The sequence below is a fragment of the Callorhinchus milii genome, unplaced genomic scaffold (genome assembly GCF_018977255.1).
Source record: "Callorhinchus milii isolate IMCB2004 unplaced genomic scaffold, IMCB_Cmil_1.0 Scaffold10, whole genome shotgun sequence".
NCBI lineage: Eukaryota > Metazoa > Chordata > Chondrichthyes > Chimaeriformes > Callorhinchidae > Callorhinchus > Callorhinchus milii.
Window position 1 is genome coordinate 18,071,492 of NW_024704751.1, and position 26,215 is coordinate 18,097,706.

Sequence of the window (26,215 nt, forward strand, 5' to 3'; positions counted from 1 at the left end):
ACGTGGTGTTCGGAAGCGCTCGGGAGGCCGTCCCACCGCTCGCCCGATGCCCGACAGATGTTCGGTCGCAGTCGGGTTCCTTCGGGGTCGCCAAGGGGGCTGTTCAGGGACCGCTCGGGAGTGTTCGGCCGCCGCCGGCTTTGTTCGGCCGTCGCTCGGGAGTGTTCGGCTGCCGCTCGGACGCGTTCGGCCGCCGCTCGGACGCGTTCGGCCGCCGCTCGGGAGTGTTCGGCCGCCGCCGGCTTTGTTCGGCCGCCGCTCGGGCGCGTCCGACCGCCGCCACCTCCGTTCGGCTGCCGCTCGGCAGTGTTCGGGAGCCGCTCGGACTCGCTCGCGCTCGGCAGCCGCCAGTCTTGCTGAGACCGTGTGAGACGGAGACGCTCGGGAGTCGCTGCTCGGAGCCGCAACGGTTTTAGTGGTTTTCAATGAACACGCCGACTGCTGTGAGTGTGCATTAGTTCGGTAGCCGGTGACCGGACACGGGGGGGTTTTTTTTTTTCGTTTCTTCTCTCGGAAATAAACGTGGGGTCCGCGCGGGCGGCCATTTAAGAGCGTGGCGGAGGGAGCCGCCGGATCCGTTGGCCTACCGGCCGGCGCGGGGCGCGGGGCGCGGGGGTCGGGGCGCCGGTGTGTGTCAGTGCCGTCCGGGGTTCTGAACCCCCTGACTTACAAGGACTTGGCGAAGGGCTGTGTACGTATGTACGTGTGTGTGTGTGTGTAGGGCCGAGATTGTGGCGAGACCATGAGGCGAGGGACAACCGGTCAGTTGCTCGAGCAGAGGCTGAGGCCGGGAGGGAGGGAGGGAGGGAGGGGGAGGCCAGCACGGCATTAGGGGCCTAGAGAGGTGGAGAGGCGCCGGGGCCAGAACAAGGGGGGAGAGAGAGAGAGAGAGAGATCATGACTGGGCGGAGGGAGGGAGAGAGGGAGGGAACGTGTGTGTGAGTGAGTGAGTGTGTGGTTGAAAGGAGGAGAAGGGGAGGCAGACAGAGACACACACACAGACACAGACACACACACACACACACACACACAGGATTCAAACTGAGAAAGGTGTTGGTGATGAAGGGAGGAGACACTGGGCCTGAGAGACACGTTGTGAGAGAAAGGGTTCGTGGAGAGATATAAAACCTTTTCTTTTAACTGAGTTTGATTTTGGAAACGGGTTTGGTGAGGGGTGAGGGTGTGTGTGTGGGGGTGGGGGGTGGGGAGAGATGTGGTGAGGGGGGGCTTGAAGAGTTCTGTGTGAGAAAGGACAAAAGGTTGGGTGCTGAAGGAGAGGCAGTAAGATTGTGTGGAGAGGAAGGTTTATTTGGAGAGGGAGGAAAACGAGGATGTAATAGTACGAAGAAGCAATAAACCTGGCAATGGTGGTTCTAGGGAGAGTCACCAAAAAAATCTGGAGGGTCCTGGATATACAGAGTAGGGACGGTGGTTATGTGTAGAATTGGGTTGTGAAGAGAACGGTGGGATGGATTCGGAGCTTAGCGCGGACGAAAGAAGGAGAAAGGAAGATGCAGACAAGTTACAATGCGAGCAGGCAGAAGGAATAAAAGCACAGGAGTTGGGTCCAAGAGTGATCTGGGACTGAAAAAATGCGAGGTTGGAGTCATGGAGTAAGGTTAAGGGTCAATATGAAGGTCTTGGTGATAGAATAGGGGTTGTTGCCATGAACATGACATTAGCGAACAACTGTGGATTGGTAGAAGGGCATTGAGAATGTAGAGAATGAAAGTGGCCTCAATTCCGAATGTGATGGATTCTGTTTTGGGGATATGCAGAAAGCGAATAATACAGCATTAGGCTAGTCTGATGTTTTGTTTCCTTAGGTTATGGGGAAAATAGAGGAGAGGGAATGGATAGGAACGCGCAGCACTTTGTTAAATGTATTTATGGTTTAATTTGATATGGAATTATGTTGAACAGTCATTTTCTCAAGGGGCAATGATTGACACAAAATGGAGACTGATGCAATTTTTTTAAGATTTGGAGTTTGAAAACTGGGAAGTGTATGGTGGTATGAGTGATAATTCAAGTGCTCCGAGACGTTGTCTGGCGTGAAGAGTGCTTTACAAATGCAAGTTGTTGTTGTTGATTTTGAGATTTGAAGAACCAGGCTAACTATTCTTAATGTTGAGATGCAAAGAACATTCAAGTTGAAGCTACAGCTTGAGAGTTAACGATTGGTGTTAATATTTAATATACAGTGTTTCAAGATGATGATGACCATCGTGTGTCTTGTGACATCACAGAAATACCTTTTTTGTGAAAAACAAATATTATGTGGGCCCTATGTACAATAAATTTGGACTTTCCACTTTGTGATTGTGTGTATGTGTGCACAGCACATGCATGTGCTTCTGGTAGTCGAGCAACATCTGAATTTCAATCTGCTGCTTCAGTGTGTGAGTGCAGTGCATATAGCGTGCCACAGAACATCAAGACCAGGAAGCTCCTAGGATTCCTGGTTTGTGCTGAGCTTGCTGATCATAGTATTGGGGCTGTTACAGTTAGTCTTTGTATTTCAAGGCTAGAGAAGGATTGCTGCTGATCACTAGGCAGAAATCTCTGCCAGAAGTGAATGTCGGATGAGAAAAGTAAAAGAAACAATTGGCTGAGGTGTTTGGATTTCTGATGGTTGTCCAAGCTTTAATTGGGTCCCAAAACTGCAGTGAAACTGTACCCCAGAACTATTAGCTGGAAAATTAATCTTGCACAGAAGCATTGGCATTCCACCAAATATGAAAATAATAGGTGGTTGTATTCAGTTTCTCTGCCAAGACAGCTGGCAGTACAGATGTTGACTGTCGGTATATTTTATATTGTATAGTGGCACTTCTAATGGAGGATTAATGATTGCATCAATACAGCAAGTGGATGGAGCTACAGTTTTTAGTTAATACTAAATTTTACAAATCATAATACATTACATATTATAATTTAGTAGAAGATATATTTAGATCTATGAGGAGATTTAATAAATGGATACACAAGTGAAATAATCTATGTATCCGAATAACTAGTTAAGAAATTTGAAATAACAAACTTATTTCATAGAAGCCTATTCCAAGAATGGGTCCAGAGGCACATTTTGTATGCACAGTGTCACAACAACAATAATAATGATAATGCAATCACCTGCAAACCAGCACAAGATTAGGAGGTTATCTTTTAGCATTTGATTTGTGCGATAATTGCCGCACATCTTGGGTATCAAAAAAGTGAGAAAGTCAGAGAATTTGTTTCTTTTTACATAGAATTTTTAAAAAATATTTATGATGTATTGAACGTATTAGGACTTTAAATGTCCTATCAAAGAAACGTGCAATTGCAGATATGAAATGAATCCTCTGAGTCAATCTTTATAGAATTTGCCATCCATTTTAGTGTGGTCTACAAGAATTTTTTCATAGAACATGGGGAAGTTCTAGCTGAAATTTATGACCAGAACAGTGTTTGTTTACCCCAGATTAGACAAACCATTAATTTATTTTCTAGCCTCTGTATATTCCTATGTTAGAGGAGAGACACACACTGGGAATTATGCACCCCTGCCGTGCCTCACAGTCACCGAACATATTTGTGATTGCTCTTGCTATCAAAATTATTGCTCTGCATGTGTATCTCCAGCTAGGAAGTGGTTCATTCACACAAATAAGTGAGATTGTATATCGGAGAAGCTTGATTTATAAGATTTTTAATTTTAATGGGTCCACTATATAACTGACTAGCACCTGACTAAGTGCAATTAACATTGTGCTGTAAGTGGTTAGCATGAATACCGTGTGTCATTTATATGGGTTGTTAAAGTTGCACTTAAGAATGTAATACGTGTGATTTACCGAAAAGCTCTGACGAATCCACAGAACAGATCTGTTCCTGTAAAAAGAAAAAAAAAATTGGTCATTGCTTTGCTTCGTTTCTGAAGGTGTGTCTTTGTGTAAATCTTTTGCCAATAGCTGACCAATTCATATGTGGAGCATATTGTGAATGGTATGAAATTAATTAAAATATGATAAGGGCCACTTTCTTGTGCAGGAGTTTTATAGTAAAATAAAGCATCCAGCTGACTTTAATCAGACCACATACTGCTGTCTGTTTTGAAAGGTGCTTGTCAGTGATGTAGATGCTGTTGACGTGGCATCAATGAACACTAGATGCTTACAAACATTTAATTGTAAGGAACTCCCAGTGCCGTGTATGTGTGGCAAAATAGATTTGCTCCTCAGTTACATATGAAGGCTAGCTGGAAAAACACTTAGTTCATATCTTTTATCGTGGGTGAGTGTCAGGCTCACCCATGTGCGGGTGATTCATCTATGATGAAAGATGCTAAATATGGTGCACTGGGCAAATTCCAAAATAAAAAGGGCTGTCCCAGTGAAACGTGAAATATTGAAGTATTCAGTGCTCTTGTATACCAGGAGAACACTGTGACTTTGAGTCATTTTTGCCCATTAATAATTTAGCCTGGAACACCAGGTTCTTAAGTCCAAACTTAAGGAGCCAAATAATGTTTTGTATATTAACCATAGTCTGGATGGAGGTTATGGAGAGCTGAGAAGCCATCAGCAACCTAGCAACATTGAGGTGTCAATTTCCCTTTTTTTTTGCAGCCATAAAATTATGATAAAATTGAGGTCTGGTTTTAATTTTTCAGTGACTTAGTGTTTCATGAATTTGTAAGTTTGGTTGTATTTGCTGAAAGGTAAGGAAAAACACATTATTTAGTGTTCCAGGAGTCTAAGGACACTGAACGCTCCCAAGTTGATCTTGGAGTAGGATTTGTGACCAGAAACTCCCCAAAGTAGAAACTTTGATGACTGATTTTACTGTGGAAGCTATTAAAATGTAGCCAAATAATGATTTTTACTTTGCCTGTAACGGTTTTTATAGAAAGCTGATAACTGTAACCTTTGGTGTAACACTCTGATGATAGAAATAATTAGTTTAGAGTGCTACAAGATTGGTACATTTTTTAAAAAAAAGTTTGGTCTTTGCGCAGTGCTACAGAAAGTTCATGGATGTGAAAATTGATGGGATAAATCGCGAGAAAGTGATAAATGTTTCATGCTTTGTTTCTTGATTTAAAATGCTGTGAAATTATATTTCAAAATTTGATGAGGACTGAAAATGTACTGTATGTTAAATTTCAGGTTTGATGAAAATGTTTCCAACTGCTTGTTCACCAGATATTAATCTAACATTTAATATCAGACGCATATCAGAACTTTAAACACAGCCTGGGCTCCATTGTAGCGCTTGGGGTGTCTTCCTTCGGATGAGATGCTGAACTTTCTGTTTTGGAAAGTCCGTTCAGGTGGATGTTAAAGATCCCATGGTACTATTTGAAAAAGGGAAGTTTCTCTCAGTGTCCTGGCCAACAATCCCCCTGGTAAAATTGGCCGTTCGTTTCATGGCTGCTTGTAGAATATTGTTGTGTGCAAGTTAGCTGCTGCGTTTGCCTACAATTGCACAACCGCTGCACTTCACAGTACAAACGTGAAATGCTTTGAGAGGTCTCGACAAGGTGGTAAGGCGCGATATCAAATGAAAGGATTATTTATTTCAGTTGTGAAAATGCATTAAACTCTATTTTCTGATTATAGTAGAAATGTTCCAGAGTTGACTACATACATAGTGGCTACACTACTTTCTGTTCACACGTAAAGAAAGCCCTGTAGCTAATGTCATGTAATAAGCTTTTGGGTCAGTCCCTGGCTACACTAGGATTGACCTGCGCCACAGAAATAATCAGTAAAGCATATGTGTTGCACTTAGATCAGCATACTTACTTGGAACAGTTAAATCTCTGTATATTACAAAGATTGAAATGAAACTCCCAACATTTTCATGCACCGACTATGCTGGAAGCTTCTTGAGAAGCATATTATAAATTACTGTACTTGCATTAAATTCTGTGTAAGATGTGCTGCCTTTTTTAGTTTCTATTATTTTGAGTAACATTTCTTACTGCTGAATATGAACATGCTGTTGTAATGATTCAGTGGCCTTTATGTTCAGTTGGTGCAATATTTACCACATCTCAACAGTATGCATCTTCTTGACATTTTACTATGTTGCTTCCATATTTGAGATGTAATTTTAGACTGAACAGTGGATCTGTGTTGATGCCCCCTGTACTTGTCTGGTGAGCAGAATCTTTCCATGTACGGGAGTGTGAACTGGTTTTGGAATGCTTGCACTGGTATATCAGACCAATTGGACTCGCACTGTGATTGTGCGAGGCGTCTAGCAGTTCAGTGTTGGAGCGGTTTGCCTTGACAGAAATACCAAGTGTGGCAGCTGCAGCTGTTAATGCAGGTGATTCATCAGCATGTACCCGACTGAGGAAGGAAAGGTCAGAAATAATATTTTGGCTGTAAGGCTGGCTGCCTTCAGGTAGATCCTGTGGAAAAGAGCTGGTAGGTTCTCAGAATAGAGCACCCTTAGTTCAATTGTGCTACATGTGCATGTTGAGTCGATAGTTAGGATATTCCTTGCATTTGATATTGTACCTTATCACATTGTTTGAATACCTCAAAGCACTTTGCAGGATTTATGTAAGGTTTCATGACTGCATATTTCGGAGCGAGTGTGGCAGTTGATTTGTGCTCAGCAATGTCTCACAAACAGCTAGAACAGCACCTCCGACAATGCCCTGGAGGATTAGTCTAAACTGAGCTCAAAATCCCGATATGGGGCTTGACCCCACAACCTTCTGCCTCAGAGGTGCTCAGTGAGTGGGCCAACTGAGCCAGGTTGACCCTACTTCAAAATTTGTCCAAATCTAATTTTTGGTCCCCATATCATGGCTAACAGTATTTTTAAAGGGATGACCCCAAAGCTTTGACTGTATTAGCGTTCACTGGTATTGTCCTTTGCACCATCTACACTATTGGGTAAATATTTAATTTTTATCAGTACCTTGATTAATTTTTTCAGTGTACTAGCTAGGAAAGCACCTTCAGTGATTCACTATTCTTGTCCCTTCCCCGAAAAGGTCTTCATTTATCAAAGCAGTGAAAACATTTTGAGAACTCTTAATTTTCCATGGAAAGAATAATTGATTATTTGGCCCATCCAACCTGTTGCACCATATTAATTCATGAGAACTATTTTTCTTGAATTCATTTCCTTGTTTATTTTTTCATAGACTATCTTCTAAAATATGCATCTCCCTTGAAACACCTCAGTTGATTCGGTTTCTTTGGCTTTCTGGGCACTGCATTCCACATTCTCACAATCCTTTGTGTCTCTCCATTCCATTTTAATCAGGTGCATGTGCTTTTGATCACCGGGAACTAACTGCATTTAAGTGTTTAAATGGAGGTGGCAATTAATCTGTTTTTTTTGAGTCAGTTGTTTTATCCCTCGGGATACTATTTCATTCAAGTTTCATAATTAAGTTAAAATTATATTGAAACCAAACAATCACAAAACTCACGGTGACTACCTTTACAATACATCATGTGAAGCGATTTGGGACGTCTTCCTGACATCAAAGATGCTATACCAAATGTAAGGATTATTATCATAAACTGAGCATCATAAATCCAAATACTGTAGCACAATATACATCTTCTATACATTATTGTACAGCATGCTTTCCAAACTTGGGTCCACAAGATGGTTCAGTGGAGGGCGCAGAGAGCCAGGAGACACCGGTGGTGGCTGGAAATGCAAGGCTGCTGAAACCTCGTTGGACTACGCAAGCCCGTGCATCCCGAGGAACGGATGAGAAATGCCATTCCCAAAGTTCGCATGCGATAGAATAGTCAAGTGGTCAAATCGCTGACCTGGACATGGGGCTTGACCAACTTTGCAACTTTGAGATTGCTACCAAGTGAGTCAGGCTGACGCCTACAGTTTAGATTGTGGACTTGTTATCATTTAAAAAATCTTGTCCACCATAATTGGTTCACTACTTGTAATCGGGAGATTTTGTTGACATGTCAGTTTGTATTTTGTATAGTTCGCGAGGGTCCAAAATGCAGCTGCAGTACTATCAGCAGCAAGCTGTTAGTTGACTAAGTTACTGGACTTGCTTGTGCACAGAGAGTTAACTGTGAGACATTAAACAGCTCTGTGGATTTAATGTGGTTGTGAACTGTGAGGGTAAACGGTCCTAGTTTGAACAAGAAGAAGGTGTGTTTGTGAGTGAGAGAGATAGTCTGGGACCAATTTTGCTAGTTTGACAGTATATTGAACAGTGTTAAAGATACACTGGAAGCTCACTTTATGAAGACTTAATCAGATGACTATCCAGCCATTTTTTTTAGCGATTTCTGTTACATTTTGCATTTGATAGTGACCAATATCCGAAACTCACTGGTGAGGGCGCACAAAATTGCCAATTCACCAATCCATTGATTGCCCATAATTATGAGTTTCTGCTGGATTGCACTGCAGTGCTCTAGAGATGATAGCCGTGATGTGTGTAAACACGTTGCAGTGAATAAGGCATTAGGCCATCAGAAAGTGTGTGGATTGTAAAGATAAAAGCCTGAGGTCTGAGAACTACCTCATTTTTATAGTTGAGCGAGTGTTGGCTGTTTTCAGATCATTCTGCTGTGATCTCAGTAATTGAATGGATTTAAACATGATGGTAGAATAGACTATAATACTAATAACTTTTGTGAACTTTGTCATTAAAAAAAGCATGAGATTACTTAATTTGGCATTGGACAATCTTTAGTACTTCAGTTTTGTTCTCTTTCTGAATAGATTTGAGAGCTGATTTCAGTCTGCAAAAATAAAGTTTTGGCGTCCATCACAACACCTCATTAAATCTATTTCTGATTACTTTATTCTATGCTTGCTTTCAGTCTCTGTAATTCGCTGTTGAGTCAGTACCGCTAAACTGCGGACAGGAAACCAAGAAGTAAAATTTGTCCAGATGACTTAAGTAAACCTAGAATAGATATTTTTTTGTAGAATTAGGCTTGATTGTGTTTTCTTCAGCAAAATGTAATTGTAATTTTAGAACTTTCATTATTTAGAAAGCACTGTTTTTAAACCTGATGCTGGCAATGGTGCACGTTAATATGTTTCAAGCTGGTAATGTAATAAATTGACTCAGTACATCTCCAGATTTTCTGGAGGCAGGATGGGTGGGGTAGTTGGGTAGTTGAGTAAGGAGGTGGTTGCCAGAGCTGAGAAGGATGGCTTTTGTTTTGCCAGAACTAAAGGAAGTTGAGATTATTCAGGACTTAATGTTTGATAGGCAAGTGGTCAGAATGTCAATGGATATTGAATCAAGGGTGGAGGCACATAAGTAGATTTGGGTGTTGTCAGCATACATGTGAAAATTTACGCTATATCTGTAGATGACATTTCAAAGAGGGAGGAGGGACAGATGATTAATTAGTAAATATACTTGAAAGGAGACTACGGAAAACTCATTTTTACGCGATAAGGCTCTGTATCAAATGCAAAATTTATGTAAGCTAACATTTAAAAAGAAGTTAAGCAAGGTTTGGCAAGCACTTGCGGTACTGACTCAACAGCGAATCACAGTAAGAGAAATTGCTAAGATTGTTTGGGGACATGGTTGCTGGTTTCTTTACCTGATCAGTTTAAATGCAGAGAATAGGGGCTTGTAACTAGTTCATTTTTAAATTGTTCAGTTTGAGGCAATTTTTCAAATTGAGGTGGTCTAGACAGGCATTTCTTTGTTCTTTTCTGCTTGTCTATTTTATTCCAGCAAGATAGATGTAAACTAACAAGTCTCACACAGCAGGGGCCTGAACTCATGACAGTCTTGGTAGTCAAGAGCACACAGCTTGATGTACTGTGTTGTTTGGTGATGTTGATGTTCTTTGTTGATGCTGATGATGTTAAAGACGAGGTGAATTTAAGTGAATCGCATGTACACTGTGTGAATTGTATGCATTTAGCTGGATAGTGGCGGTGATTCATTGCAATCTTTCTGAAAAACGTAAATTCCTTCATCTTTTTGTCATATTTTGCACTTATCTTCCTTTTGAAGTTTTCTGTATTCTGCCTCCATCATAGTTTATGGCATTGTGGAAAGTATCTTAGCAAAATCTATTAATTACGTGGTAAAATATGATTCTATAACTGGCAACAGTTCTGCTTGCAGACTGAAGTAAAATAGTATAGTAAGAAGTTGGCGAGAGTTCCAAGGGATACTTGTTCTATTATAAATGATTCACTCAAAAGGGAATCTATTGTAAACTTTTGCAGCTACTTGTCTCTGGTAAGGTAAATACTAGTTTGTGCTGGACTCTGAGGAATGTGTTAATTACTCAGGGTCCAGGGTCAGGATTGTTAATCTAGTAATTAATTGTTTTTAGATGTTATTGGTTATTTAGTTTAGAGGACTTTGAAACAGCAAAGTGCTGACTTGCCCGTGTGAATAATGTGGCATTGTTCAGTTAATTGAATTTGATTTTAAAAGAATGTACTCATGATTTTACCAGAAATCCACTTCAAGGATAAAACAGAGGCTGTCATACATAATTGTGTTTTGTGTGAATTCATTTTATTAGTCACGTAAAAAGCCATAAAAAGCAGTCAATATGAGTGAATGGTTCCTGTAGAGAGACATTATATTGGCCAGTGTTAACCTTTACATTACAAATAAAATTCCACTCCTTGTACTTGATAAATAATAATAAGCCTTGCGTTTGATATAGTACCTTAGCATGTCATTGAGACGTCTCAAAGCGCTTCACAGGATACATTGTGAAGTGGAGTGACTGTATATTTTGTGGGTGAAACATGGCACCCAATTGCCCACAACAGTCGTGGATTGATAAAGCATCTATAATTGAAAATACCAGGTAATTTCTGGTAAACATGGCAGCTATTGTACACAGAAAGATTCTTATAGAGAGCAATGAAGTGAATGATCAATTTACCTGTACGATTGTTGGATGGAGTGCCAGCAGTAAGACCCTCCTTGATTAACAGTACTAGGAGGACTGATTATTCACAGTGGAAAAATTACCAGAAAGATTTTTTTGGTAATTTATGTGATTTGCAGTTTTATTTTGGTGACTGCTTTTTTGGAACGCCTGCTTTATTTGCATGTTAATATTGTAAGGTGCTCCTGGACCTGGTTCTTTGCTCTTGAAAATTGAAATCCTCTTTATAATTGAGCAGTCATGACAATATAACAACACACATTTACATTTATACATATCAGGAGGTTGTTCCAAAGCACTTAACACTCCTCGCTGGGAATTCGGGCTGGAGGTCGGAGCAGGTGAGGGAGGAAGGGCAAAGTGAACCAAAAATGTGGTCAAAGAGATACCCCTTGAGACTGACGTTGAACCAGGTGAGGAAGGGAGTGATTTAGAGGGACATCCAGACAGCGGGGCAAAAAGACTGAAAATCTGCCTGCTGATAGTGGGCAGATGGGGCACATGAAGGGTCAGTAGGGTTTCAGGAAATTGTGGAGGTAAGTGGGATATGACCATGTAGGGATTGAAAGGTGAGGATCTTGATCTCGATCTGCTTGGAGATGGGGAGCCAATGGAGCCAGTTGCTGTGGCACTGATTGTATAGTATCCTTCTGCAGTTTTGGCAGCTGTATTGCATTTAATATGAATTAAATTTACTCAATGAGTGCTCCAAATGTAATTACAGTGCTTTTTTATTATAGCTTCAATCTAGGTCTGAAGTGGATTATGTGAATGGACTACTGCAAGTTAAGTAGTCTACTACTGACCCTACAAGTTAAAAATTGTGAATTTTTCAGAATTTGCCAGTAATAGTAGGCTTTGAAGAACCTGACTTGTAAAATATCTGAACTGCAATCTTCAGATACTGATTATCTGATTTCTTGGTCAATCTTTGCTTGCAATCCACTGTAAAATTTGAAGAGTGAACTAGAGAATTGATGCTTTGTATTTTTGCAACTCTAAAATTCTGAGAGACGATCAAATTTGCAGAATAAAATATTCTGCAATTCTTTAATTTTTACTGTTGAGACATAATTTCTATTGTGACAGAGTGAATTTGACCTCGCTCAAGACTGGGTGTGTTGCTTTTCAGAGATTATATGACTGAACTGCAGTACTCTCTATAATAGCATGTCAGGGAATGACTCACATTATGTGCAACTAAAGCATATGCTGGGTTTAGTGGGTGCAATCACTACTACTCTGGAGTTTTCTTTTGAAGCAAGAGCCAAGAAATTATCAATTCTGCCTGGTTAACTGGGTCAAAAAGAAAAGCTCAAGCTAATCATTTTCTTCCTACTTTGAACAATTTGTTAAATATAGATGTCACGGTCCCTTTTTTTAAAAAAGTACAATTATAAGTGACTTGGAATTGGTTGATGTTCAAGGGAAAAACTGTTTCAGTTGTAACAGATCTAGGGATATATTTGGCAAAAAATTCAACATGACAGATGGATGCATAAAAGCCCTTCAGGTTCTCAAAAAAATGAACCTGAAGGGTTTTTCTGGCATCTGGTCATCATGGAAGCTCATTGCCATACTTAAGAGAACCCAAGTTTTATCTGTGCTTGGAAATTTCTTTGTCTGGAATGGTGTGTGTAGTTATACAAATTTATATGCTGTCAATATTCCAGTGTACACTTAAGTTTACACTCTAATCGGCTATGTCCAGTGACATTACAATTGATGGATCTGATGGTAACCTGGGGTGCAAAAAAAGAATTGCACAGCATAAATAACCACTAAACCCAGCAATTTGATGTCGCAGATCCTGTTAAACATTCAAGATCCTTAAAAAGCATGAAACACACTTGGTTCATTTAACCTGTTCTTTTTATAGCCATACAAAGACATACCCAATCATGAACTTAATGCATTTTTTTTGTCCTGGAGGCTGTATTGAATGGATAGTACCTGATTGCCAATGGTAATACAAAAAAAACCTCTAGAATATTAGTTCTTATTTGAAAGAGTTTGATAACATTGACTGATTGACATATTCAATATTATGGGTGTTCTTTGCATAATTGGTTCTATTGATCTGATTTCCCCCCCCCCCCCCCCCCCCCCCCGCCCTCATTGTTGCTAGATTGCTGTTTTCGAATTGAGTTCGGGCAGCAGGGATAACAATAATTTTACTGACTTCATTTAAGAAAGTCTATTGCTCACATGTATATCACAGTTTTTTTTTATTTAAGCAAACTTGTCATATGGGCCATAACTGAGCTATGGCAGTCTTGCTAGAAGATTTTATTCCTTAAACAACCTGCTTTATATACCTAGTGCATCTTTGGATGTTTTCAAACTTTGCAGCAGATGCTATGGTTTAAGATCTGATTGGTGGTCGTGTCATCACAACATGACATATTTTGGTCAATAGTTAAGCATGGAAAATAATTTACCAGTGTCTCTTTTAATTATTTCTGTTTTTCAGATCCAATAGTTGACAGAACAAAATGCGCAATAAATGTCAGGGGCAACCTTTTCTGACCAGCTTCCTTTCCAAATGGCCATATTAATTTCTTTTTGTGAGGAATATTTCATTCATTCATTTAATCTTTCTGATGGATTGTAAATCTGGATTAAACATCTATCAATCATGTTCACTTAACAGTGGTTCGGAGTTGAAAGATGAGGCTTGATGGATTATATTTTTGTCCTATTTTCTCTCCTTGTGATGGTGGAGACTTGTGTGGGCTTTGGATACACCAGCTGTGGCAGCTCGCCAATATCCAAGTGGTTGTTCATTCAGTGAGTCTAGACAGTGAGTGTCAGTAAGCTGTTGACCATGGGGAGTGAAAAGGGTCACAGGATAGCAGCCGAAGCTAATATTGTTTTCTTACAGCCACAAATGTACTTTTTCGACCGTGTGTTACTGGATAACTATCAAAATCTGGGTGATTCACACGTGCAGTTATGACTAAATCCTTCTTTAGGAGTAATTTCAATTTATTTTGTTTGTGAATGTTACTTTTTGTGGTGACAAACATTTGGCATGTGATCTGGCAAGCACGTTTTCAGGCTTTCAAGCATGCCAATTCCATCTATGTGTGGATGTGACCTTAAAATTGCAGGCTTTACTTTGAGAACTAATGTTGCTTTTCAGCATGCAGGACACTCTTCAAACCAGCCCACCCATCTGTTATCCATGTCATAGAAATGCATAACATCCATTATTAATGCAGCTTTCAGGTTAATAACTTTGAGAAAAGCTAATAGCTTCAATGGTTTCTTTGTGCAGCAACCGAAAGATGTAAATCTACTCGATTGTTATGTTAGCATTCAGTTTGAACAGGAGCTCTTTTCCTCTACAGCTATTATTTATAAATTGAAGTCTTTTTGAACATGCTTCATTCTTGCAGGTTAATAGATTTCCTTTTCTGTTTTACGTTCAGTTGATCCTTACAATGCGTCAATAATTATTAGGCAAGGCCTCACCAACATTTTATAACTGAAATAGTTTGCCAAAGCTTTGCTACTTACAACTCCTATAGAGATGTAATATCCACCCACTTTAAATGTGCACATGGAATGATCCTGATTATTTGTGCATAAGCAGAATAATGAGAGTCCTGTTGTTTTGCATGTAGTTCTTTCTATTTTTGTGTTTTTGAATAGAATCTGTTCTGCTTGGTCAGTCCATTGTGAATTTGCTCGCAATTGGGAATCATTCCCAAAAAACGGGTGGTTGCAGCAGCAGCAGCAACAACAAAAAAAAACCCTTTTTTATATGTGTGAGTGACAAGTCAGTGCTTCTCTGAGAACTCCGTGGTTCCTAGCTTCCCTGGCAATTTGAAGCAGTTGCTTAAGTTAAATTCTGAGCCTTGGCTCTTATTTGTTATGTGAAAAACACAAACGTGTGTGGTGATTGGGGGAGAGGATTTACTAACTACAGTAAGTAATCATTGCAACTGCCTTTCACTGTTTCAGTTTAGATACTTTGAAACAGCACAAGCTTTGTCACAGTTTGACATGAATCCGATTGCCTTGTAATCCCAGGTATCAGTTATTCTATATATAAACCATTTCAGTCTATGATTAGATTACATCCTGCAATTTACTCCTTGGTATGTATTCTATTTAATCACTATTGATGCCTAAGATCATGGAATTATGCCACGTTTGGTTCTTATGAGCGAAATGACAGAAGTGGTTCACATGTCTGAAGGAGGTTGTTGGTTAATTTAAAAACAGATTTTGCCCATCATTACTTGGGCAAACTTTTTGATCAGGTTTAAGATGAACTTTAATGTGTGTGTGTGTGTGTGTATATGTATTGTCTTTCATGTGGGAGATCCTCTCTGTTTTACAGAGACTAATTGGAAGCCCAGACTTCCACTCAGAGATAAGTGGGGAGGTGGGAGGTGTCTGAAAACATTGTCAAAATAGAGGTTTTTAGATTGGATTTGAAAGCATTGTGGTGGTGGGATGGGAGCGATCCAGAGGGACTTAGGAGGGTGTTTCAGAGAATGGGAGCAAAGTTTCTGGAAGCTCGCCCACAAATTGTAGGGGGTGGAGATCTTGAAGCAGCCTGAGTTGATGGGGAGAGAGAGTAGATGGGAATAGGACTGCAGGAGATCACAGACAAAATATATAAAAGATCATAGATAAAATAGGAGGTGTTTGAAGGTAAGGATCTTGGTCATTCACCTAAATGGCTCATATGTGTTTAAAATGAACTGAAGATGAAGGAATGGAAGAGTATCATTAACACTCTGATTACTGTCTCGATTCCGGCGATATGTATAGTACAAGTATTAATTTCTAATACTGAAATGCGCTGAATGCGATAAATCTGAGGGTTGCTTTGCATGCTACCTACATTTTATGAGAATTCCTTAATTGTCATGGATTACATGAGCTAAAATGACACGAGTAATACTTTAAATCCCACCATAATACTGACCTTAAAACCCCCTCCTTTTTGATTGGTGTCCATCACTATGAGCGCTCAGACTATGTGAAGGATGCCGCATAAACGCAAGTTGCTGTTGTATTATGCCTTTTACTGTGTCTTTGTTCAATCTAAATTGTCATGTACTGTATGCCTTTCCGCTATGACTTTTGTGCCCTATTGAGGCTGTCTGCCCTGCCCCAGCCAGTTTACTAGCCAACTCAACTGAACTAATAGAGTATTTATAGCATAGAATCCACAAGTCTTTTTATTGATAAATAGATAATAACCTTTCCCTTTTTAACCACTTGCTATTTCAAAGCTGGCACTTGCTCTGCCAGGGATACTTGAGTCAGCTGCATGGAGATGCATGTGACAAGATTGGCCTAGCTCTTACTTTTTTTTAAAACATTAGATTGAGATTTTTGTCTGCCACTGCAGATTAATAATAGCTCAAATCCTGTGAGAATTTCAGTCATTTCTGCACTAAAGTATCAGTTTGGACTAAAATGATTTGAAAACTAATTTTGGATATGCACTAGTATAATGCTGCTTGCACTGTAGATCAATGAACCAGATTATTTTTGTCAGTATTGTATGAAGCAAGTGATATACTTGTGTAATCAGCTGATTGAATATCCTGTGTCTTTATACATCAAGTTATATCAGGATATTCCTCATCAAATGCAAGGAATATTATTGTTCCCTGTTGTCATAAGCACTTGATGTTCAGCATACATGAAAGCTATACAGTGAGTAGCGATGTGGGACCAAACATTAAATGCAGCAAACCTTTATGGAGTAATATTATCAAATACTGTAGTTGTATAAATTTGTTTCATATATAGAACAGAGGATATGGGTGAAATCCTAAAAGTTGAGCAGTTTAAACTTCTAAAGATTGATACGTTGTGTTGAAAAGTATTTTCAAATATTAGTTGTGTATAATGTAGGTGACCCAATGGTGAAAAAGGGTTTTAATTCTAGATGGATAGACTGCACTAGCTGGTGTAGTCCACAAAATACACAGTCAATTCACTTTACAGTATATTTTGTGAAACGTTTTGAGCTGTATGAATGGTAAGCTGCTATATCAAATGCAAGGATTATTATTATTTATTATTATTAACTGTGTGATAACCAGACAGATTCTTGTCAAAAAGGGGATACTGTTGGAGTTTACAACAGCTGCTCATTAGTCAGAATATTTTATAGGTTAAAACCTTAACCGTTTCACACTTAATATAAAATAAAATCTCTGCGGTAATTCCAACTGTTGCTCCTTTATTTCAGGGATATAGACAGCTATAGCAGCCTATTGTATAATGAAGACAGTTGGCCTGAGGGCCTTTTGATACCAGCTGTGCTGTTTATATACATTTCAGTATAATCCTTGTGTGTATGCATCATTTCTAACACCTAGATCCCATATATGAAGTTCAAAATAAAAAATAAGCCACTTCTAGTTTGAGTGATTCACAATAAGAGAAAGAGTGGCTGAGCAAATGAAAGCTTCCTATTACTGGGCTCATATGTCTTTTGCCCAATACACTTTGTTTCCAGGCTTTTTGCAAACAAATCCTGTGTGAATTTCCTCAAACAAATCCTGTATGAAAGATGCAGAGATTCCATTATGTTAGTGAATGAATGTTTTGAGCCAGATACGGCTCCTGCTAGCTAAATACAATCTTATGTTTTGAGCCCGTAATGCTTATAAGCTACATGGAAAGTAATTGCGTAGCAGGAATTTTCTAAGGATGCCTTGCTTATTGGGTTAAGATCGCAGTATTTTCGAGTTGGCTTTTTTGGGGGGTGTAGGACTTGGCAGCAGAAAAATTAATAATCTAAAGAATAATAGCTGCCTTTGTCTGTATTAGAGCAACAACAATCTAAGGTTTCAGGTAATGTTGCAACCCATGAGTGTAAAGTATGAGCACTTTCTGAAGCCCTCAATTTCATTACTGCACAACTCGTTGATTTCATAGCTGGAGCTTGTGGCAACCTTGTGACGAAAGGATTCCCATCAAATTGAGTGCAAATGTATTTAAGCTGATGTTTAAAAGACTGAAATCCCTAAAACCCTCATTCATTCCAGCATTGGAAGTGAAACTGTGATTAGAGAACATCTGGCCTTAATATAATTTGATTTTTTTGTGGCTATTTACTCTCCATTGTCTTCACTCTGTTCTCTTCCTTTTTCTCTCCATCTCTCTCCCCCCCACCCCCCCCACCCCAGCCATTGAGTAACTGGAAAATATTGTTTAATATCATGAACCTGTGCCTGCCATCATGCCAAAAATATTGTGAATCTCCTGAACTATAGCCCGACCTTTTTCAGTCACACTCGGTCCTTTTTTTATAGTAGGTTAATGTTTTTAATATGATCTGGAGACATAAAAAGCAATATTAAGCTTCCACTTCGTAGATTCTCTGCTTTAACTCTTCCTGGTGAGAAAAAAGCAGCTTTTTATATTGAGGAAAACGAATACTTTGGGTAGGGCAGTATTTACGAGCGTGTGTGAAATATGTGGTATATAGTGTGTTATCCTGGCTCAGTTGGTAGCACTTGGCTCTGATGGTTATGGGTTCAATCCCTCTTCGGGATATGGAATCCATAGTTTTTTATTGGCTAGTTCAAAATTGGCCAAGGATTTGGAACAAGTCATTGTCTTTCAAGAATTAAACCTTTGAAAAGTATTAAATTCCAGCATGCTGTCCCAATTGTGTGCAATGAAATTAGCTTAAGTTTGGTTTGTAGATTTTGAACTTCACACTTTTCAATAAACTGTTTCCTGTAAATAAAACTATATACTTACTTTAAAACCGAGTTAACACTTGTCAAGCCTTTTATATCAAGGGAGCAGAAAAGCTGCAGAATGCATTGAGAACTTTCCTTCACAACTGTAATAATGGGAAAGACGTAAACTAGATTTTAATTAGTGGGCTGAAAAAATATTCTGGAGGTGCTTGATTGAGGAATTGTCCAAGTGGAATTTTCCCCTAGGAAGGAGCAAAGGTAGGAACGTGTGATGGGGAGCCAGGCCTGAAGGGCCTAAGCCCTTCTTGTTCTGATCTGTTCTGGTATTTTGTCCTCTCTCATTACGATTAATAGTACTTTGCTTGTACTTCATCTAACCAGGTTAAATTGGAAATGCAATTACGGAAACAAAGGGATGCCCGAGGCATGTGTCATCATGACTTGCCTATCTGTATTGATCTGCTTGCACAGAAACTTTAAGCTTGGGTATCTGTTGATGAAATCTTTAGTCTACACATAAGAAATGAGACCGACCAGCTTTGTAGAGCAGTTATACATTTGGTATATTGATCTGCTTGATGCAGAATTCAGAGTGTGGTTTATGGTTCAGAAAATCTTTGCGCTGGCAGAAAGTCTATATTTCAGAAGTGAGAGTAGCTGTTTAGAGCGGAGATATATTTGGTTTATCAGCTGGTTCCTAATGAAAACTAACTGTAGCTGATAACCAGAATACTATAAGCTTGAAACAAAGCTTACACTTAAGAATTGGGCACAATACTGCTTAAAATCTCTGGCTCAGAAGATTGTGGGCTCAAGACCAAACAGTGGGTTTTGTCCTCATTGCCCAGGCTGATATTCCAAAGCAATACTGTGGACTTAGTCTGCCTCATTGGTAGATATTGACGCAATTATTCTGTTTCTCTGAAATTTAAACTTGAAGCCTAACTGACTTGACTCTCTGGAAGAGTTTTTCTCCTTGTGGCACATACATTTGTTTTTGTGAAATAAAAATAATTGAGTGACTTAAATAAACAAAACGTTCACATTGTAGTAATAATACAGGCCATAAAGGAAATATAACTTTCCTCAATGACTGTGTGAGCCTCAAGCTCCTTACAATTGGTGAGATCTTGAACTTTTTTTTCCTTTATCTCGGGTTGTTTTGACATGTTTCAAGGAAAACAAAGAGAAATCCAAACAGAAAAAAGCAAAGAAGATATTTGTAGGTGATCAAAATCTATTAAAGGAATCAGCAGTCATGAATTAATTAATTTTTACTTTCGTTTCTCCAAAACTTTTTTAAGAAGAAGATAAGTTTGAAATTTTGTTTAATTCAACTGATCCATAAGGTTTAAAAAAGGATTGTCAAGTCTCAGTTGCTGGATGCTTATTCCCCCTTCAATGTGGCGAAGCAAAACAGCAAATGTTCTAAAGAAGAAGCAATAAGATCAAATGTCAGTCCAGATTCACTTTGTGTCAGATTCCCTCTATATTGGAGAAATCTTGTTTGCATGATGTCAGCCCGGCTTAGTTAATAGCATTCTTGCCTCTGAGTCGGAATGCTGTGGGTTCAAACCCCACATGGGGAATTTGAGTTGACACTGCAATCATTGCTGGGGAATGCTACACTATTGGTGCTATCCTTCAGATCTAACGTTAAACCGAGGTCCTGTTGTCTGCTCTGGATAGCAATTTGTTAGGTCAGGGTATTAAGGGATACGGGGCACGGGCGGGTAATTGAACTTGACGTACTTGATCTTATACAATGACGGAACAGGCTCGAGTGCCTGAATCTCGAGTGCCTGAATACTCCTGTTTCTGTGCTTTATTCGGCTAGTATGCTACTATTTGAAAAGAGAAGAGAGTTTCTCCAGATGTTATGTGGCCAACAGTCCTTCAGGTAAAATTGGTTAGTCACTTCCTGGCTGTTTGTGGGACCTCGCTGTGTAAAGACTGACTGCTTCTTTTGCCTACAAATACTGTCAATACGCTTTACAGTAAATCCAGTGAAGTGCCTTGAGATTTTTAACATGTGAAAATGCTGCATACAACACAGGAATTAGTTAACTTAAATATGCCAAAAACAAATTGAATGTACAAATGTTGATACTTAATTGTGACAATTTCTATTTTCAGTCACCATGATGGGAAATGTGCAACGGGTACACTTTAGAACGTAGAAAAAAATTTAGTTATTGCATATAAGAACAGAATGGAGATTTTCGGGGGCTACTACATTACATAATTACTTCAAGTTGTGATTGTCCAATATTGCTTTAGGGTCCTAGTGCTTTGTATCTGCACTATTCATATTTTGAGGCTATTTTCACAATCACAGTTTACAGTTTTGCTTCTGACCACCAATTTCCAGGAATGTCTAACAGACTAGTAAGCAAGACACCTCACTGTTCTTTTTATACGGTTTTGTTGAGTTGCTCAGCTTGCGGTGACCCAAAAACCTCCACTAGCAACATTGCTTCTGGAGACAGACAGTCTGTTTATCTCACTGAACTGCCACCGATGCTGGGCCTGTCAACACAACAACAAACTAAATGATTGTAAAAAGACAAGTTTGTTGCAAAAAAAAGAGTTTTTTCTCCTGGGTATTCTAATTCCCCCCCAACCACCCATTCAGGCAAATTGGCTGCTTATCTCACTACTTGTAGGGTGGTTTTCGTGCAAATTAACTGTGGCATTTTCCTAAATTAATTACATTTCTCATTATTTAAACCACTGATATAATTATTTTAAAGAGAGGCACTATAAATCTATATTCATGTACATGATTAATCAGGATTCCTATACATACAAACCATACAGGAAGTCAGCTTGAACTGGAAGCTGGGGATCAATAGTAGATTGTACTATGAGCGAGGCAGTGAGGTATCGAAGGAAGCAATAACTCTTTGTTTTCTCCTGGGTTTGGAGTAAACGGATCTATTCAACCCAAATGCAGGGGAAGTGCTCCGAGATGCTACCTCACGTGAAGGGTGCTATATAAATACAAGTTGTTTTTAAAAGGTACAAATTGAATCTGAGATAGTGCTCACAAGAGGGAAATATTTTGAAAGCTGATCTACGTAACCTTTTCTGGGGCACAGGTGTAGCGTAATAGTGGAGAGTGCTCAGCTGTTGCTGTCCGTGTTGGAGACATATTCTGAACACACATTGGCAGTGACTTTCTAGAAGTATGAAACACAAGCAGCTTTCTAGTTTGCAGCTTCTGCTGAAAGGATGTGCGGTGCATATGTGTGGAATGTAACTCATCGAGACAAGATCTTGCCACGTAATTGCAGAACTTGAGCTGCTTTCCAGATCTGCAGCAGCTCTGTGAGTTAGTGCCAGCAAAAAGGTTGAGCATGAAACTGAGCTTCACACTGATGGCTTTTATGGTTAATTTCTGAACCTAAATAATTGAAAGCAGGTGATAACTTTTAAGATCAGAAGTACAGGTTTTGCATTTCCCCTATGTCCATGCTTTGGAAATGACTTATAATGAAGAGGGCTTGCAGTAGAAGGTAGGGCCAGGATACTTGTTAAATCACACTTTTGAGAACGCCTGTGCTTTTGGCGTAGTTGCCACTTGATTATATGTTTAATGCAAGGTTTATTATGTTTAGTGCAATTGTTTTTTAAATAGTTGTAGTATTGGCCATTTCCTGTGGCTTTTCTTACTTTGAGATGGGAGGGGTTAGCATGATACCGCATCAAATAACAGATCTCTTTTTGCCCAAATTGTGAGGTGGAAATGATGGGGGTTTTATTATTATTATAATAATAATAATCCTTGCATTTGATATAGCGCCTGATACTGTTTTCAAGACGTCTCAAATCGTTTCACAGAATATACTGTAAAGTGAATTGACTGTACATTTTGTGGGCGAAACGCGGCAGCCAATTTCGCACAGCAGTGTCACACAGGCAGTCGTGGATTGAGCGACCAAATTATGTTTTGACATTTTGTTTTGAGAGTATTGATCTTTTTCAAAAAATTAATCTGTAGCTCATTAATTGAAGTGTCAAAATATTATACAATACCTTAGATGGGAATAACAGTTTTTGGTCCTTACGTGGAAGAAACTGCTGCATTTGTTCCCCTTCCACCAATTTACAATTTATATATGATGATATTAAATTTACTATCAATTGGTATTGGTGGTAAATGTATTATTTGATATACTTTTTGGTTAAAAACAAAATGCAATTGCAGGTCAGAAGATGGTTTGAATGTACAGGCTTCAAATGCATATTTTATTATCATCATATAAGATGTTTGTGCACTTTGAGACTGGAGTGGAGAAAGATTGTTGTGTGTAATTGGGAGGGTTTGGGAGCAAGGTGCAAGAGTAAGGATTGTTAATTACCGACAGTTAATATCTCAGTCGCTCTAACACTAGTCCGCTTTTTTAAATGTAGGTTATGATAGCTTTGCTTTGCTAGTGTCTATTTAGAAAAAGCATTCAAGAAACTGAGCATTTGTACAGTTATAAAAACAAAATATAAGGTAATGAGATTCAATGTTAGTATTTTGTTTCGATCACAAATCGCGATTTCTTTTGTGGTTGTGATGATGTCTGTCACGTGATCGACAACTTCGCACCTCAGTTGTTGGTTGTGGTGGTTATCCCAAGTGCCTCCCAATTATAATCCTGCATGTAATAAAACTATCAGGGTGGCATGTTTAATGATTATAATATTACACTTATGGGTCAGCCTGGCTCGCCTCTGAGTCAGAAGGTTGTGGGTTCAAGCCCCACTTGGGGATATCCAAACTGACACTCCATTGCCGTTCTGGTGGGGTGGGTGGAGTGGGGATTGTCTGAGATGCAGTCCTTCAGATGAAATGTTAAACCGGGAACCTGTCTGCTTGTTCAGGTGGACGATAAATATCCCTTGGCACTATTCGAAAAGAGAGAAGTTTCTCCAGTGTCCTGGCCAACAAATCCCCCAAATAATATTGATTATCATTCATGATTATTGGCCATTACTTCATGGCTATTTGTGGAACGTTGCTGTGCACAAGCTAGCTGTCAAAAACGGTTAATCCTGTGAAGTGCTTTGAGACATCTCAACAATGCGCTGTATTAAATGCAAGGATTATTATTATTACTTGTAATTTTTCAGTTCCAAAATATTAATGTTAAGATATCTATTTCAGCTGGTAAATTAACTGGTTAGAAAATGAGCTTTCTAAATATTGAAGGACTTGCAAGACATTTAAGAGAATAGTATTTCAGGGTTAAACTTTTTTTTAATACTTCAATCTTTCAGAGTATGATCTACGAATTCCAGCCTTCTGAATTTTCATGCATTAGTTTCAAAGTGGAGTCCTGTAGCTCAGTGGTTAGAGCATTCGCCTCGCAAGCGAGAGACCTGGGTTTGATTCCCAGCAGCGTGAAACCTTGGGCAAGTTTCCTTACTCCACATGCCTGATGATAATGCCTCAAGAAAAAAACAATAATAATTCACTCAATCCACGATTGTTTGTGGCACATTGCTGTGCGGAATTGGTTGCTGCATTTTGCGCACAAATATACAGTCAATTCACTTTACAGTATATTCTGTGAAGCGCTTTGAGACGTCTCAAAGACGTGAAAACCGCTATATCAGATGCAAGGATTATTATTGTAGACATGGTTGAAATGAGTTTAACTACAGTTGAAGGACAAATTACTCTGAATTTTACAATTGTATACTAAGCCGCTCTTTTTCTTCAACAGCAATTCAGTGGTGTTTCCGGTTGCTCATTTATGGAGTTTCTGAAGGGCAGCAGGGACTATTGCCAGGCACAGCACGGCGTCCTTGCAGACAAGTGAACTGCAGGCCCCTCCTCTTTCAACTACTCCACTAGGAAACCACCTTAAACGGAAAAGTGCCAACGACAAACTGGGATTCATCTGGATACTGGATTTCAAAATTGGATAATTCTGTGAGAAGCAAAGTACGTTTGTTCTTTCGATGACCTTCACGCCTGGATGGGGTAAACCTGCTCGATGTTTTATGTGCCATTGGCTGCTTTAAGGAGCACCGTTGCACGGAGTGACCAGCTGAAGAGTGGCAGTCACAACTGGACTTTACATCACGTGCACTTAATTCACTCGTTTGAGTCGAGGGTGTAAAAGCACAAGTGCCAGCAGTGAAAAGTAACACATTGTGTTATTTCAAAGCCTCATTTTTCCCTTTCATTTTTTTAAAAAAAATTCTTTTTGACTTTGTGGCCAGAATGAACCGTCCGGCCCCAGTAGAAATCACCTTTAATGGTATGAGATTTCTCATCACACACAACCCAACCAATTCTACCCTCAACAAGTTCACAGAGGTAAGAAAATTGGTGTTGAATATAAATATTGGATGATCAAAATTTAGTTAGGCATTGGTGCATAGTTTTAGGCTGAAATCCATATGCAATTTGGACTTAGTTCACCTTTCCATTTTGGGCTGAATCTAAAACTATCTTCAATTGCATAAAGGCCTCCTCCAACAGGTGTGAGGATGCGTTTTATGCACACAATCCAGTACTTGTGCAGCACAAAGATATACTCATTCAATATACCCAGTAAAATAGGCAAGAATTGGGGTGAGCAGGAACGGTTTGTATGGTTTGAGAAGGTCACAGAGGTAGATAGGGCAAGACCATCGAGGGATTTAAAGGTTAGGATGAGGATCTTGAACTTGATCAACAGTGGGACGGGGAGGCATCTTGATCTTAAAATTAGAGTTTAGCCTTTTTGGAGTGAAATCAGGAGGCATTTTTTCACACAAAGCATTGTGAAAATCTCCCTCAAAAGGCGGTGGATGCTAGATGCATTCAAATTTTAAAGAGTGAGGCGGATAGATTTTTGTTAGGTAAGGGTATCAAGGTATGTGGACCAAAGGCGGGTAATTGGAGTTGAGGTACAGATGAGCCATGATCTTATAGAATGGTGGAACAGGCTTGAAGGGCTGAATGGCCGACTCCTGTTCCTATGAGTCAGTGAAGCCTGGCAAGGATAGGGGTGTTTTGTCTCGCGGAACCTACATATCATTTATATATAACGTCTTGTGTTTCAAACTCAAAGTGCAGGGCACCCAGTTGGAAAATAGCTGATCCTAATCAGACCTGGGTGAATTCTAACTCATTACTTCCCACCCTCTCAAGTGTTTGTGCTGCATCTTGCCTTCTATCAAGAGATCAGATATAGATAAGACATTTGTGTCAACTGCCTGGGCACAGTGCTTTTATTTTTGTCGACTTTCTTGTGAGATTAATTCTGCTACTTAATAGTAAACGCCCTTCGGTTGAAGTCGTTTCCGTGTGTCATTTTCCTTTTTGAGCCTTGCTGTCAATGAGGTAGGGTTGAGTGGAGATGGCAGAAAAGAACATGGTGTTTATATAGTCAAGTTCATCCGTTTGACTGAATTATATAATTTCACACTGCATAATTTGTATCGAGTTTGAAACTTGACACTTTCCAAGCCGAACTTCAAAAAGAATTTTACGTCTATATCCCGCAGTCTTTTCCACAACCATCCACATGAATTGGTAACATTTGCCATTTAGATTTTGTGTAAAAATGTTTCATGTGTAATTATCAAGGCGCTGGGGATAAATTTGATCGAAAATCTGCACAATATTAATGATCCTATCTTTAAAGA

General features: G+C 39.4%; 1 protein-coding gene across 3 annotated transcripts in view; it reads left to right on the plus strand.

The window, feature by feature from the left end:
- Positions 1–322: 322 nt before the first annotated feature.
- LOC103179593 (protein tyrosine phosphatase type IVA 2) overlaps positions 323–26,215 on the plus strand; it is a 42,604-nt gene continuing 16,711 nt past the window's right edge. Inside the window, exons 1-2 of one of the 3 annotated variants that reach the window (XM_042338415.1) lie at positions 323–443; positions 24,301–24,899. In XM_042338415.1, the coding sequence (XP_042194349.1) occupies positions 24,804–24,899 (96 nt within the window). In that variant the 5' untranslated portion in view covers positions 323–443; positions 24,301–24,803. Of the gene's footprint in view, positions 444–21,852; positions 21,911–21,968; positions 22,099–24,300; positions 24,900–26,215 lie in introns of those variants that run through there. The other 2 variants (XM_007894964.2, XM_007894963.2) reach the window with 2 other exon arrangements.